Source organism: Drosophila kikkawai, chromosome X (assembly GCF_030179895.1).
Source record: "Drosophila kikkawai strain 14028-0561.14 chromosome X, DkikHiC1v2, whole genome shotgun sequence".
Lineage (NCBI taxonomy): Eukaryota > Metazoa > Arthropoda > Insecta > Diptera > Drosophilidae > Drosophila > Drosophila kikkawai.
The window spans coordinates 23,548,944-23,565,502 of record NC_091733.1 but is presented as its reverse complement, the minus strand read 5'-3'; the positions used below and the strand labels follow the sequence as shown (position 1 = coordinate 23,565,502).

The following is a 16,559-nucleotide window of genomic DNA, read 5'->3' as shown; positions in this document are numbered from 1 at the left end:
GCGGTCACACTAGAATGTTTTTTTTTTTATTATTTGTTAAAACGAAGATTTGTGCGTAGTGTCTAGCTTCTACTTAGCCCAGCTTCTCGGTCGTAGCTTAGATTAGCTTCTGCCCCGAACGGATCGCGATAATAATAAAGCTGCGCCACCTACGGCGACGGCGGCGCCAGCGGCAGGGGCAGCAGCAGCGGCTGAAAGTTTTTTTTTTATGAGCTACGAATCTCGGATCTAAGGTTGCCTTTTCGGTTTCTAATTTCCATACAATAAGTTGTTTGCCAACCGCGAGCCGCATCGGATGAGCCGGCGGAATACACCGCCTCCCAAAAGGAAGAACCAAGGATCCACCAGCCAAGTGCAGCCAAGGAATTGAGGAGAAACCACAGTTGCACTTACACACACATATATATATACACACACACACAAAGTAAGCAACACAAATAAAGTTGAAGAAGGAACAGGATCAACAAAATGGACGACTGCAGCAGCGGACGGACCTCGCTGGCGGATAGCGCCAGCCTGACCAACGCCTCCATGCGCAGCGGTGCCTCCTCCTCGCAGAGCGTCAACACCAACGACGGCACCATTCGGGTGTGGAACTACAAGTCCAATGATTACGAGCATTTCTATCCCACAATGACCTGCGAGGATATACGGACCGCAATGTGCCGCCTCCTGGGTATTGCCCCGACCGCCCAGCTTCTGTATGGCATACGTGAGCACGCGACATCGCGCCGTCCAAGTCCACTGGTGCGACTCGATCTCACCTGGGTGATGCCCGGCGAACGGCTGCACTGCCAGCTGACCTACTGCTTCCGGATGAGATTCCGGGTGCCGGAATTGGACAGCCAACTGGACGTGATTGATTTGAGGAGCCATGACTTCCTCTACTCGCAGATGCGCTACGATTTGCTTCACGAACTGATCTCGGAGATCAAGTATCCCGACAACAAGGACAAGTCCACGGGACTGGCCGTCATAGACATGATGGTCGACAGGCTTGAGCAGTCGCCGGAGGAGCAACTGGAGCGTTCTATTGAGAAAAACTACAAGATGTATTTACCGCCCAGTTTGTGGCGAGCGCACAGCTTCTTTGTGGGCAACAAGATCCGCGAGGTGTTTCGCAATCTGAGCGCCAACTCGCCGAGCTTGGAGCGCCTGAAGTGGCACTATGTCCATCAGGTGTCCCATCTGGCGCCCACCTACATGACCGAACAGTACACCGTTACCGTTCAGTGTCTGCCCAACGAGGATCTACCGATGGGCGGCGGTGTCTTTGGCAGCGGCCATCTCAGGAGCGTTGTGAGCAGCTCAACATCCACGCTGGCCAGCACCGAATCCTCCAGCACGGTATCCACACTGACAACGAATAATCCCAATAATCCCTCGACCAATGGCGGCTCCCCCAATGCCAGCATCAGTGGCAGCAGCGGCAAGAAAAGCAAGCGACGCACCACCAGCACCACAGGGATCGATGTCTATGTCCGGGTCTTTCCACACGACTCGGCGGAGCCGGGCCTCAAGGTGGCCAGGGTGACGTCCGAGGCGACACTTAAGGTGAGTTCAAGTTTTAAGTTTTTTTTAAGTTAATTTTTTAAGATTTTTTTAAAGTTTTTTTTTTGGGATATTAATGGGTTTTTTTAAATAGTTAAAAAAAATTGGGATATTAATGGGATTTTTGTAGGAGTTTTAAAAGTTTCTTGTATATAAATCTTTATAAATACTTGTAAAAATTTACAAACGTGCTAAATCAAAGCTGAAATGCAAAATTCCCTTTGATGATTTACATTCTAAAAATATTTTAAAAATATAAAAAACATGATCTAATTATTTAAATGGGGAAATAAGTTAACCATACATATTTGCTATTAGATTTTACTCCATTTTATTGGCAAATAGGGGAACCAAGTATAAAATTTCCATATCACGATTAGATTTTAATTACCGAGGTTTCATCTCAGCTTCAGGCTTCAATAAAGCCACAAAATAAATAAATAAAATCAACGTACAAACATTTACATAAAGTGGCGAGTCGAGTCGCGTCTTTAAGGAACCCAAAAGCAAATCTCTCGAGATTTGTTTATCGATTTGTTATCGCTCAGTTTTAGAAGTCGCCAATGTAGCAGGAAGTCTCTGGTTTCCCAAGGGACACATTATAAACATTTTGATAACGCCAATTTAGTGTTGCGTCACAATTGAGCAGAGATTTTGAAATAATAATATATTTTAATGGGTTCTTGGTAAAAAGATTGTTTCAATTATAGATTGCCTTGAAAAAAAAAAAAAAAATATATATATATATATATATATATATATATATTTATTTAAATATATATATATATATATATATATATATATATGTATATATATATATATATATATATATATATATATATATGTATATATAGATCCATTTTATTTATATATTTATATATGCAGATAAGACAGCCAATGGTTTGATTCGATTTCCTTTGGGTAAATACTAATTTAAATATAAAATAAATAAAAAGAAACATAAAAAACAGGTTTAGAATTCAATTCAATCGATAATACTTATGTCCACTTATTATAAGTATGATTATTATAATTATAATTACTATAAAATATGTACTATATGTCCTATAATAGTAATATAATTATTATAAAATATCCCATACAGTATTTATTTAATCCCTTTAATGTAATCTCTTTTTTTCTATTTTTAGTGGATACTTTTGGGCAGAATAGAGGACATTTTCATGATCTCGAAAATTAACAGCACCAATGTACGGCTCGAGGTTGTGGGCCTGCCCAAGGGCTATGAGATGCAATTCCAGAACGAGAAGGAGATGAAGTCCTTCATTTCCTATTTGAGCATATACAAAAGGTACACCCTTTCACCGACATCTTACCTATAATCCCTTAAAAATATTAAAAAATTATTAAATTATAAACAAAAATTATTAAATAATTTTAAAAAAATATTACATTATTTAAAAAAATTATTAAATTATTACAAAAATTATAAAATTATGTTAAAAAATTATTAAATTAAAAAAAAAAATATATATATTAAATTATTAAAAAAAAAATATTAAATTATTCTAAAAAATTATTAAAATTTAAGAAATGCATAAAATTTAAAACAAATATTAAATGATAAAAAAAAATTATTAAAGAAAAATTTTATTATTTAAAAAAAAATTATTAAATTATTACAAAAATTATATAATTATTTTTAAAAATTATTAAATTGTTAAAAAAAAATTATGAAATTATTAAAAAAAAAATTTTAAATCATTTGTTAAATTTTTTTTTAAGTTATTAAATTCTTTCTTAAAAATATTAAATTATTCTAAAAAAAATACAAAAAAACCTTCAAAAAAATATTAAATTATTCAAAAAAAAACTTATTAAATTATTAAAATTTAATTAAACACAGAATGTCCTCAAAGTGGATGCAGGACTTGTGCCATTCGTATCGAACGCCCAGCTTGGCGGAGCTGGACTCGCTCCACTGCCACGGACCCATCGGCGGTGCCTATTCGCTGATGAAGCTGCACGAGCATAACAACAAGTGCGGCAGCTATATCATACGTGAGTGCGATCGCGAGTACAACGTCTACTACATTGATATCATAACCAAGATGTGAGTAATCAGTTGGCCCTTTTTCCCCCTTATCAAAATGCCACGAAACAGCAATTCTCTAACTCGCTGTTATTCTGGCACAAAATGTATACAAAAAATAAATCAAAAGTAAATATTTCACAGCATTGGCAAGGACACACCGCACCAGCGTTGCAAGACAGAGACATTTCGTATCGTTCGCAAGGACTCGCAGTGGAAGCTGAACATCAACAACAACGAGCACACCTTGAATTCGCCCGAGGAAGTGGCACGCTTCATTCAGGCGGAGGTAACCGAACGCATCAGGATACCCGCCTCCATGTATGACACGCCGCCCCTGCTGCTCCTGCTGCTGCCAAAGAACTTAAAGGCCAAAAAGACTGACTTGCAGCTGAGCGAAGCGGAGCTGCAGCGACGCAATCCCCAGATCTTTAATCCCAAAACGGATCTACAATGGTATCCAGGTGCGGGAAATCTATAATCAATGGAATAGATAGATATTTTAAGCCTTGTTTTTCATAAACAGATTCCATTTCGCTCGGCGATGACGGCATGATGTTTACAATGCGTGGGGACTGGATCCAGCAGAGTCCCGTCAAAGATGTCTCCGTGACGATGAAGATGATGAAAAGCGATGGCAACTTTATGGAATTCTTTCGTTTGGCCCAAAGCTGGACCCTCATCCAGTCGCCGCAGTTCCTTAAGCTGTACGGCCTCACCCTCTCGGATCCGTACACCATGGTCATGGAGTATCCGCGCTACGGAGCTCTGAATAAGTTCCTCTACACCACCCGCGACATCAGCATGGATTGCCTGCTGGATCTGATGCAGGGTTTGGTGCGCGGCATGCATTACCTGGAGGACAACAAGATCATACACAACTACATACGTTGCAGTAATCTTTATGTGACCAAATATGATCCTGGATCCGGTGGTAGGGAGCCGGTTTTAGATGCCAAGATCAGTGATCCGGGTTACCCGCGTCCCTACCGGGAATCGGAGTGAGTATTTCTATGATTATATATATAAATATATACTTAAAAACATTATTATTAGCTCCCCCTGGATACCCACCAAATACTATAGGAATCTGCAGGCGGCCAAAAAGGATTTGGCCACCCAGCTGTGGGCCTTTGCCACCACCACCTATGAGATCTTCACGCGCTGCCGTAAGGATTTGCGCCAGCTGACGCAGGCAGATCTCCAGCGGCAGCGACTACTCGATGGCAATATCCTGCCGCTGCTCGATCCGGACATTTGTCCGCCGCCCATATTCGAGACCATTATGGATGGCTGGAGCGAGGATCCGACCAAGCGATTCAAGCATCATGACATCTTCTCCCGCCTTGTCAGCATCAAGTCGATACTGAAGGGCGGAGCCTATCATACCCCCTCCCTGGCCATGAGTGAGTCTCCTATTAATCCTTTTACAAGTTCCAAAATTTACTAGTTCCAATGTCCAGATGGAACTGGCGAGGCGGAGGATGGCGAAAGCGTCCATGAGCTGCACGTGGACAATATCTTCCCCAGTGCCGACATGTTAATGGTTGTGGAGCTAAACGACTGCCGGCTGCTGTACTGCGAAAGCGACAAGATCGGGGAGGGTAATTTCGGTGTGGTTTATCGCGGTCACCTGGAGTATTATGACAAGGAACGGCCACGGGAGCGGGTAGCCGTCAAGAAACTGAAGGCCATGCAGGTATCCATGAACGATTTCAAGCGCGAAATGCAGATCATGCGCACGCTGGATCATCCGAATGTCGTCAAGTTCAAGTACTGGTCGGAGTCGCTCACCTCCATTGTGATGGAGTTCCTGTTCGCTTCCTTCAAGACGTATCTGGGCTTGGAGTCGCCAAAACTCAACAATGCACGTCTCATTGGCTACGCGCTGGACATCGCACACGTGAGTAGGACCTAAAATCGACTCTAGATTTGCTTGGGTTCATTTATTTGTATTTATTTATACATTTATTAAGTTTTTAATATCAAGATATTTATTTTTATATTTATAATAAAATAATATATCTTTCTTTTTGGGATCAGTAATATTTATATAATTATTTTTAAACTATATTATATTTTACATATTTATATTTTTATATTTATTTTTATATTTTATATTTTTATATTAAAATAATATATTTTTCTTTTTCGGATAAGTAATATTTATATAATTATTTTTAAATTATTATTTTAAACTAAAAAATAAATGTTGTTGTTTCCCTAACAGGGCATGAAGTACTTGTCCGACATGGGCCTGATCCATCGGGACCTGTCCACCCGCAACGTTCTGGTCGATCGCACCAGCGGCAAAGATTGCCTAAAAATCTCAGACTTTGGCCTGGCGCAGTTTGCCAATTCCGATGGATATTACTTAGCCCAGAACAATCGGGAGCTGCCCATAATGTGGTGAGTAGGAAAGAATATATTTTATATATTTTTATAATATATTTTATATATTTATTTCAAATAAACTCTGATTAGTTAAAAAAAAAAAAAAAAACCCCACGAAATCAAGACTATAAAACTAGTTTTGTTTTGTTACAAAAAAAGCCATTAAGCTATTGACTTTTCAAAAAGAAAATGTGTGTTATCAAGGCGAGATAACCCATAGTTGATGGGTCGAATAACAACGTATTTATAAATATTTTTTCGAATTTTGATTACTATTTACTGAATATTGAATATGAACTCTTGATCTATTTTGACCAGGTATTCACCCGAGGCCCTTGCCACAAACAAATTCTCATCGTACTCGGACGTCTGGAGCTATGGCGTCACTCTTTTTGAGACATTCTCCATTGGGGGAGAACCCATTTTGGAGCCGGTGGAGCCGTCAGAAACGTTCCTAAATCGCCTGCTGAGGGGCGACCGGTAAGTGAGACACCTTGATTTAAAGGTTATCAAAGCAAATTCGCTTTCAGTTTGATGTATGACAAGTAGCAAATTTTTGTCCAAATAAAATAAGAGTACTTAATCATAATATGTCTAATCTACTTGTTTCATTAAATTGTGCGACGTGCCAAACTGAATAATGAGGCCGATTGATGATGAGGTTATCGTTTGAAATAACCCTTAAGGCAATTATTAAAATCAAAAGAATTCAATTTGGGAAAAGACATTAAAAATGTTATAAATATATAAAAATATATTTAAAAATTTTAACAATAAAAAACCAAGACCCTAAACTAAGATGCTAGGCATTGATATACGGTTTTATATAGAGCTGGAAAAAAATCTATACTCGCTGCATAGATTTTGTTTGTATCTTTTAGAAAATAACATCGAATAACTCAAAAACTTAATTATTTATTTCTTAAATTCAATGAAATCAAAGAAAAAAAAAACAAATTAAAATACATAAAGATATTTTCAAATCATCGATTTTTTCGATATTTTAGAAAATAAATCGATTACGATTATTTTTTTAATATCCAACTCTTTCATATTTATAATTAAAATATAGATGCTAATGAAAAATTATCTGATATATAAAACAAAATATCGATTTACCGAAAATATTAGCCAAATATCAATATAAAAATGTATATTTTGATTAACTTATAAAATGATAACTAATATATCGATATTTCTCTCGATTAACTTTTAAAATGATAACTTGCTTATCGATTTTTCTCTTGATTTACTTATAAAATGATAACTAATATATCGATATTTCTTTTGATTAACTTCTGAAATGATAACTTGTTTATCGATTTTTCTTTTGATTAACTTTTAAAATGATAACTAATTATATTCATGTTGTTTTTTTTTAGCTTACCTCGACCTAGTACGAACTGCCCCGAGTTCATTTACGACCTGATGCTCATGTGCTGGCATATCACGCCCAAATCCCGGCCCAGCTTCGCCACCATTGTGGAGTTAATCTCGCGAGAGGTGGGCGTCAATGTCTTTCCGCTGGGGGACCAACAACAGCCGCATCCACATCAACAGTTGCCTCCAAATATGGAAGGAGGTGGGGAATAGTAACGCAGGGCACATGGGGTTAAAGGTGTTTTAAACACAGCGGAATGATGATACACACACGCGTATATATATATAGTTAGAAGTTAGGTAATTTTTTAAGCTGTTAGCATTTGTAACTGTATGTTTTTAAAACACAGAACCCAACACCCACTTGACCATCCATCAGCAGACGACCTTTGCTCTGGCCTTTCTCTTGGATTAGTTTTTATTTTTGTGCTAAAAAAAACCCCCCTTCTTCTTCTCTTGACTAAGTGCAGGGCGCCCCCTCCCCCCCTTGGCTTTATATATAAACATTTATATGTAATATAAACAAAAAATTCTCAACTATTATTGTGTTATATACAAAAATATTTTAGCCGACTTTGTTAAATATTGTTAAGCTTGAGCTTAATTTTTTTTGTGCATTTATTCAACCGAAAACGCAAAGCAAAACATTTTAAAGGTGTAAATAATATAATAAGAAAAAAATATATTTTAAATTTTTAAGATAAATCTAATTTAAAAAAAGAAAGAAAAAAAACTAAAACTATAAAAAAAAACAACATATGTGCACATATAGTTCTAAGGTAAATGTCAATTAAAGTTGATGAAATGCCATTTTTTAACCTACAAAATACTTTGAAACAAAAACGAATTATATATATACACATTTACATACTATATACACAATATATTTACATAAATGCTGATCAAGCAGCACTATACAAGCGCCGGATTATGCACAACCAACCAGACACAGAGCAGCGCAGGCACAATAACTTATTATTATTGATGTGTTTTCAACGAGAAGCGGATATTTGTCCGGCAAAATAAATCAATTTTCTTACGTGTTTAAATGTGCAATTTTATTCAAGAGTTTTATTTATTAATTGGGGCGATTTAAGGGGTGCCAAAAGGGGCAAAGGTGGAAATTCTAGCTAAAATAGAGGCTAACCAAATATTCAAGTATCGAAATTTGAAATATTGAAAAATAACAATTTAATGTTAAAATATAAAGATTAATCATTAAACGAAATTAAATAGTACCAAGTATTTATTTATTTATATTTTTATTTTTTGAAATTGCGGTCAATGTCCTTGAAAAATATTAAAAACCTTCAAGTATCGAATTTAAAATATTGAAAAATAATTATTTTTATTGTTAAAATATAAATTTTAATCATTAAACGAATTAAGAGAGTACCACAATAATTATTCGAAGATTTATTTATTTATTATTATATTTTTTTTTTTTTGTGTAAATCGCGCTTAATATCCTTTTGAAAATATTGAAAACCCTTAAGTATCGAATTTAAAAATAATTAAATTTATTGTAAAAATATAAATATGAATCATTAAATATATTAAAATATTCCCATAATAATTAACTATTAATATTTAATATACATATATGTATATATTTTTTTATTTTAAATTATTATTTATTATAATTATTTTTTTAATTCTGAGCAGACACTTAAATATATAGATTTAAATTTTGAGAAAAAAAAGAAAGATTTCTTAAAAAAAATTATATCTATATGATTATATATTTAAATAATATTTAGTTAACGTATTAAATCTATATTTTTCTCCAGTTTTATATATATATTATATATAATTAAATTATAACAGGATTATTCGATCCCTTATACATAAAAAATCAAACACAAAAATGAAAGAGACAGCATGATTTTAGTCTTTAGTAAAGACTTTATTCAGTTCTTAATATTTATTTATTGTTATTTTAATTCATTTTTCCTATTCTAAATGATTAATTTATTATTACTTTGATATAAACACATATTTTAATTAGTACATAAAATATTTATATGAATTTTATACGGTTATTCGGGACCCTTGCGTTGATTTCAATCAATAATTTGCATTTACTCTCAAACACGTTCATTTTAACAGCTTTCTGTGGAATTTTCACTTGTTTATATTTACAGATTTTTATATTTATTTTATTGTTAATGTACATAATATATATTTAATGTATATTAATAGCGAGTAGGGTTCATTCGAACCTGGCCCCCTGTGTAACTCCAATTTTAGGCACTTAGTGCCTTGTAAGACCTACAGTGGTCTCTGTGCTTTGGGGGAGTTTTTATGAGAGTCTTATATGGTAATTTATTAACCCTACATAACCCTATAGGTTTTTTAGTTTAAGTAAAAATTACACAAAAAGATTTTAGTTTAATTTAATTAATAAAATATATAAAAAGGTTTCTCCACCTTTGCTCTTTAAATTATTTATTTATATTATTTTATAATATTATTTTATGTATTTATATTATTTTTTGTATTTATATAATTTTATAATATTATTTTATGTATTTATATTATTTTATAATATTATTTTTTGTATTTATATTATTTTATAATATTATTTTATGTATTTATATAATTTTATAATATTATTTTATGTATTTATATTATTTTATAATATTATTTTATGTATTCATTTTATGTAGAGCTTCGGTTTCATTGTTTATATTTTGTGTATTTTTGTGTTAAATTTAAATCTTTTTTTTAAAACTTAAAATCAATCCTTTTTGATTAATATAATATTCATTGTAAGACTTAATATTTAGTAGTTCATCTTTCATTGCCTTGTTTACACAACTTTGTGTGAATGTATATACAATTTTTTTGTTTAATAACTTTTCATTTTGTTTTTTAAAATAATTCATAAAAAATATATTTTTGCTTTTAAAATAATTCCTTAAAAATATATTTTTGCTTTTGAAATAATTCTTTAAATATATACATATGTTTTTTTTTTATATAAATCTTTAAAAATATATTTTTGCTTTTAAAATAATTCTTAAAAAATATATTTTTGCTTTTAAAATAATTCTTTAAAAATTTATTTAAGCCAAATATCATTATACTTAATTTTCATTACTTATAAATATTAATATATACTTAATTTTAAAAATAAATTTTTATATTTATCATAAGCAATTCTATTAACATTACTATTTCTACAAATTAATCTTGATTGAAGTTTAAATCTCTTTCAAATAGCTTAAAAAACTCAGAAAGTTTGCCTAGAAACGGACAGACGGACTTGGCTAGATCTACTTGGCTGTAGATGCTGATCAATAATATTTATAACATATTTAATTTTAGTATAGCTTCTGATTTAAATGATAAAACCCTGAAAGGGTACAAAAACTATAGATATTTAATTTATGGAGAGGCTAAGCTTTGGAACTGTTCTGAAATTCTTTCTATGATATATATAAAACGATAGAAAAGTAGTAAAAATAATCTTAAAATTCTTACATCTTCAATTTTATAACTTATAAATATAAATAATATAAAAGATAGAATAGATAATCTTAAAACCTTCTAAAAATAACCCAATTTAGTAATTTTTCAAAGAAAAAACTCAACTTATCTTCCTCTCCCTTAGTTCCTCCTATGGCCACCAGAGCTTGGTTCCTCGGGTTTCTCCAACAGCTTGCAGACCTTTATAACCAGACCCTCGCGAAGTGTGATCTTTAGATTCGGGTGAGTGGCAGTTCCGATCCCCTTCTTCTGGATGCATCAGAACTTCAGTGTGTGCTAGGAGCTCTCCGCATTCTTCTTCTTCAGGGTCTCCATGACGCCGGCAAAGTTGGCCGTCTTCTTTTTGGCAGACTTGGGCGTGGACGTTTGGCTGCGGACCCGCATTTGGGTGGGCGCCACCTCGTCGCTAAAGTCAAAGTCATTGGCCTTTTGGGGTCTAAGGCGAGCAATCACATAACATATATATATATCTGTTTGTCTTAAATCCCGATTAATAATAAAACTTACTCCTGTTCGATGGCATCGGCGGTTTGCTCCAGTTCCTTGCTATTCCTGCCGGATCCCACCAGCTCCGGCGAGGGCTCCCTTCGTCCGGGGAACTGCCACTGGAGCTCCGGTATGTTGCCCGCCTCCAGCATCAGATAGTAACTCTCCAGCTCCTCGGCATTGGCGGAGAACTTGTCCGCCGTATTTGCCGGCTCCACTTCGGTTGCCATTTTTGGTGTTTTGTTTTCTTGGTTTTATGGTTTATTTTCTGTTTTGTTTTGGTTGCAAATTCTCGTGAATTATTCTATTATTTACACTATTTACATATATCTAAAAGTTGTCTGTTTTTAAGTCTTCTTATCGTGGAATTTTCAGAATTTCTTTGTATAAAATCAATGAAAAATTTTTGTAGGCGTTTTTTTTTTGTTTTGTTTATTTGCACATTAGAGATGACACTATCGGGAAGCAGGCATGGTTTTTAGCGATAGTTATGAACCAACAGGGATGGTAGCAGGGCTATTCTATAATTGTTTCTTAATTAAATCATTTTTAATTTTTACTTATTTATATATAAAAGAGTTTCTTGAAAATGCTTCATTTTTTTTATATAAAAAATGTATATAAAATTCGAATTAAAAAGTAAATACTTTAAAGGGATTTATATACAATACATATATTTTTTTCAGATATGAAAAAAATTAAATATAATATTAAATATATTTAGTAATTTAAATATGTTAAGGTTCTGATTGTTATTTTTATTTCTCAATAAAATAAATAAATAAAAATATATAAGATAATGTACCTACATTCAATAAGCGTTAATATATTCTTCAAAAATTATATCGATTATTTAAATAATTTTCTTAAATATTTTCGATTAAGGAACCAGTTAGACCTCAGCACTTTTTCGGATAGTGGGCGTATTTTATGGAAAGGGGAAGTTCTCTTTAAAAGAGGTAAATCTATTTATAGATTGATTTCTGTTTTTCCTAAAGGGCACGTACGGACCATAAATCTGTTCCATCGTCTGGCAGAGATCTTCTATTGCCCAATTGCCCCAATAAAAAATAAATAAATAAATATTAAAAAAAAAAAAAACAAATAAAAAAAGAATAAAAAAAACAAATAAATAAATAATAAAAAAATGCAAATAAATAAATAATAAAAAAATACAAATAGATATATATAAAAAAAATACAAGTAATTAATAATTATAAAAATATATTAATAAATAAATAATAAAACAATTCAAATAAATAAATAATAAAATAATAAAAAAAATACGAATAAATAGATAATAAAAAAAAATAAATAAATAAAAACCATATAAAAAAATTAATAATAAAAACCCAATAAATAAAGAATAATAAAATGCATATAAATAAATATTTAAAAAAAATACAATTAATTAATAATTATAAAAAATACAAATAAACAAATAATAAAAAAAATGTGAATAAATAAAGAAAAAAATGCAAATAAAAACAAAATTCAAATAAATAAATAATAAAATAAAACAAAAAAGTACGAATAAATAAATAATAAACAAAATAAAACAAATAAATAATAATAAAAAATACAAATAAATAAATAATAAACAAAATTCAAATAAATAAATAATAAAATAATACAAAAAAAGTACGAATACATAAATAAAAATAATAAAACAAATAAATAATAATAAAAAATTAATAAAAAAAATACAAACAAATAAATAATAAATAAAATGCATTTAAATAAATAATAAAAAAAATACAATTAATCAATAATTATAAAAAAATTCAAATAAATAAATAATAAAAAACAATACAAAAAGGGAAATAATACAAAAAAATTCAAATAAATGTATAAAAATAAAATTATAATAATAATAATAAAAGCCATCGATTATTCATTTTATTTGTATTTATTTACTTTGTGATTACTAAATTCTTAGAACTTTATTCAAAATCATCGTCCATCGATCGGCCATACTCATGGTGCCGCGTAACTGATCCTCCCGATCCTCCGCCATCATATCGTCCTCGCTTCCGATTCCGATCTCCATCTCGATCTCGATCTTATCATATATATTTTTGAAGTTTGACCTGATCTGATCTCTCGCGTTCCTTCTTCTGCTTCCTTCCGATCCTCCGCTCTGCACTTCGTATCATCGTCGTTATGCGCTCCTCCTTCGTGTATTGTGTGTGTGTGTGTGTTATGCGTTCTTTTCTATGACTTACAAAGTACGTACATTATACATAAGTATTATTATTAATTATTAATTATTATATTGTTGTTTTTGCCGTTTTGTTTGCTTTGTATACTCGTATATAAAAAAAGAATAATCGTACATATTTTAATTTAATTAATTAAAAACACAATTTGATTGCAAAAAGAAAGGTTTCTCTACAATACGTAATTAAATACGGATACGTCCTGATCGTTGGTATTGTTGCCACCACCACCACCGCCGCCTCCTCCTCCTCCGCCGCCGCCGCGATTCGAGGAGCCGGAGGATTTGTTGGAGCCATGGGCGGCAATGGTCAGCTGATTGGCCTGATGGATCACCGAGGTGATGTCGCTCTGCGACGCCGAGATGTCCTTGCTGGTGAGCACATCGCTGCTGCTCGATCCGGACGAGATGTGTCGCTCGGCGATGCCGTACTGGATCGGCTGATAGCCGTGACTTGGATTGTACGTGGCCGAGTATGGCATATATATGGGCGGGTTTGGCAGCGGCCCGATGTCGCTGGTGATGCTCTCGGTGTCCGCATGGCTCAGTGCATGCCCATGCGGATGCGGATGCTGGTGCGGATGGAGATGGCCCGGACCGCGGTTCAACAGATTCGGATTGCGCTCCTCGTTGACAACGTAATAGCATTGCTCCGAGAAGGTCAGCTTATTGACCGTATGCTTGATGTAATTGCTCCTCAACATCGCCGAGACAATCCGCCTGGCCTCTCTCCGATCCTGCACATCCTCCACATTCTCCAGCACCCAGTTGACGGCGTCCGCACCGATGAAGGCATTGGGTATGGTTATCTTCAGCCACATTCGATCCCGTATCTCAAGTCCGCTGTCCGGCTTCGTCATCGCCTTGACGATCTCCTCGAGGTTGTTCTGGTCCAGTCGCTCCTTAATCGGCTCCGACATGGCATCGGCGATAATACTGTCGTGCGAGGTGAGCGCCTGGGTGTGTGCCACCCAGGCACCGGGATCAATCGGTCGCACCGGCTCCGTTCGCGGTATGGTAAAGTATCCCTTGGGATTTGGATCCCAACATTTGGCCACCACCAATTTAATGGGTCCCGGCTTTTGGACCACCTCACGCAGCACCCTAACCGCCTCATCATTGGTCATATTCTCGAAATTCACATCGTTCACCTGGAGTATCATATCCCCCGGCTCGATCCTTCCATCCAGGGCAACGGCGCCGCCCTTCATAATGCTGCCCACATAGATGCCACCGTCACCGCCGCGATTCGATTGGCCGACAATGGAGATGCCCAGAAAGTTGACCGCCTCCATGTTGATCGACACGGTGATTATGTTGAGAGACATCGTCGAGTCGGTTATGGAGCTGTACGAGGAGGTGCGCGACATGCTCGGCGCTCGCTTTTTGCGACGCTGCGGCTTCTTGCGCACCTGCAGCCGCTGGACGCTGCTGTAGTCGGTCATGTCCCGGTCAAGGGTTAGCTCCGATTCGGTGCCAAACAGGCTGGTCGAGTCCAAGTCGCTGGACAGCACCGATGCCGATTGATATGTGAGCGGTGGCGGCTGCATCAGCGGATTGCTCATGAGCTTCTGCTGTTGCTGCTGCTGTTGGAGGTGGGGCTGCTGCTGCTGGAGGTGCTGCTGTTGCTGCTGCTGGATGTGCTGTTGTTGCTGCTGCACCTGCTGCTGCTGCTGCTGTTGCTGGCCAAGCTGGCCCTGCTTCCTGCCCATGGGCATGGGCATGGTCATGGGCATGCCCAGCTCACATTCACTGGTGGGCAGCTCCGAGCAGTTATCCGATTGATTGGTACCATCGGCAGACACGAGCCAGGAGACGACCCGCCCATTGAAGCAGGGCAGAATGGTGGCATCGTCGGCAATCTCCTCCTTGACGACACCAAAATCCGCGTCCATTGACTTGAAGAAGTACTTGTAGTTGTTGTTCTGCTTGTTCAGCACCAGCTTGAAGTCGCGCAGCGTCACCTGGGCGGATGGTATGGGGATCTTCACCAGATACGGCGTCGTCTCATCGTCTATGTGATAGATGACCTTCGTCTCCTGGCCACCGCCACCGCCGCCCCTGTCCGCGTCCATGGCGTCTCTCAATCTGTGCTCAGTTGGGAACTTAGGCCGCGCGCGCTATATTCCCCCCTTCAATTATAATCCGGAATAAAATGCCAAGTTTTTCTTCTTTCGAGTTTTCCTTTTTTCCGCCTCTCTTTCTCTTTCTTTCGCTCCTCTTGCTCTCTCTGTTGCTTTCTCGCTCTCGCACGCCGCCGCCTCTGCTTCGCGTTTTTTCTTTTTTTCTTTTTTTTGGGTTGGGTGTTCGTTTTGTTCAATGGAAATGGAAACTGTAATGGAACGAACTACTGCGGCAGCTCCTGCTCCATCTGCTTGGAGCGCTGGGGGCCCGGCCACGCCACTGGCTAATTAGCTATACGGATTAGCTGGGCCGGATTTAATCGCAATTGATTGCACGGCGAAAGTTCAGACGAATGACAACAAAAAAAACCCGAAATATTCACTTTTTGTCTGCAGTTTTGTAGGGATGTAACTCACGAAACGGTCACACACCACCGAAATACTGAAAAGGAAATGGCAACGTAAATACGGGCACATGCTAGAAAAATACTATTGTGAAAATACTGAAAATATGCACTTATCGATAGGTTTTTGTTTGAATTTATATTTATTTATTTAATTTATTTAAATATTTTATTTTATTTTTTTAGATGGCTTTGAGAGAAATTGGGTTGCTAATTTATAAATAGAATTTTTTCTTCATTATTATTATTTTATAGTTATTTAAAATCGATCATAACTAAACCAAAAGAATTATATATGTATTTAAATTCAATTTATTAAACGGCTTTGAAGGTCTAATATATATATATATTAATATTTAATATATATATATATATTTTTAATTTCTGAGTATTATTATTTAAATTTTGAAAAAATGTCTTACATATCTCTTTCGATTCTTTTTCCTATAAATTTTAAT

At 35.1% G+C, this 16,559-nt stretch overlaps 3 protein-coding genes across 3 annotated transcripts; 1 reads left to right on the top strand and 2 right to left on the bottom strand.

Annotated features, from left to right (window-relative positions):
- The first annotated feature begins 19 nt into the window (after window positions 1–19).
- On the top strand, window positions 20–8,439 carry hop (tyrosine-protein kinase hopscotch). The gene is made up of 10 exons (XM_017167615.3): window positions 20–1,554; window positions 2,703–2,863; window positions 3,419–3,625; window positions 3,749–4,068; window positions 4,131–4,605; window positions 4,661–5,010; window positions 5,068–5,507; window positions 5,835–6,013; window positions 6,317–6,478; window positions 7,381–8,439. The coding sequence occupies exons 1-10, from the start codon at window positions 469–471 to the stop codon at window positions 7,589–7,591; spliced, it is 3,591 nt and encodes a 1,196-aa protein (XP_017023104.1). The 5' UTR covers window positions 20–468; the 3' UTR covers window positions 7,592–8,439.
- A 1,580-nt stretch (window positions 8,440–10,019) lies between these two features.
- Pa1 (PTIP associated 1) lies at window positions 10,020–11,797 on the bottom strand. Its single transcript, XM_017167381.3, has 2 exons — window positions 11,378–11,797; window positions 10,020–11,306 (listed from the first exon to the last, which is right to left on the bottom strand). The coding sequence occupies exons 1-2, from the start codon at window positions 11,584–11,586 to the stop codon at window positions 11,147–11,149; spliced, it is 369 nt and encodes a 122-aa protein (XP_017022870.1). The 5' UTR covers window positions 11,587–11,797; the 3' UTR covers window positions 10,020–11,146.
- A 1,449-nt stretch (window positions 11,798–13,246) lies between these two features.
- On the bottom strand, window positions 13,247–16,119 carry dsh (Segment polarity protein dishevelled). The gene has a single exon (XM_017167690.3). The coding sequence runs from the start codon at window positions 15,647–15,649 to the stop codon at window positions 13,748–13,750; it is 1,902 nt and encodes a 633-aa protein (XP_017023179.1). The 5' UTR covers window positions 15,650–16,119; the 3' UTR covers window positions 13,247–13,747.
- Window positions 16,120–16,559: the final 440 nt, after the last annotated feature.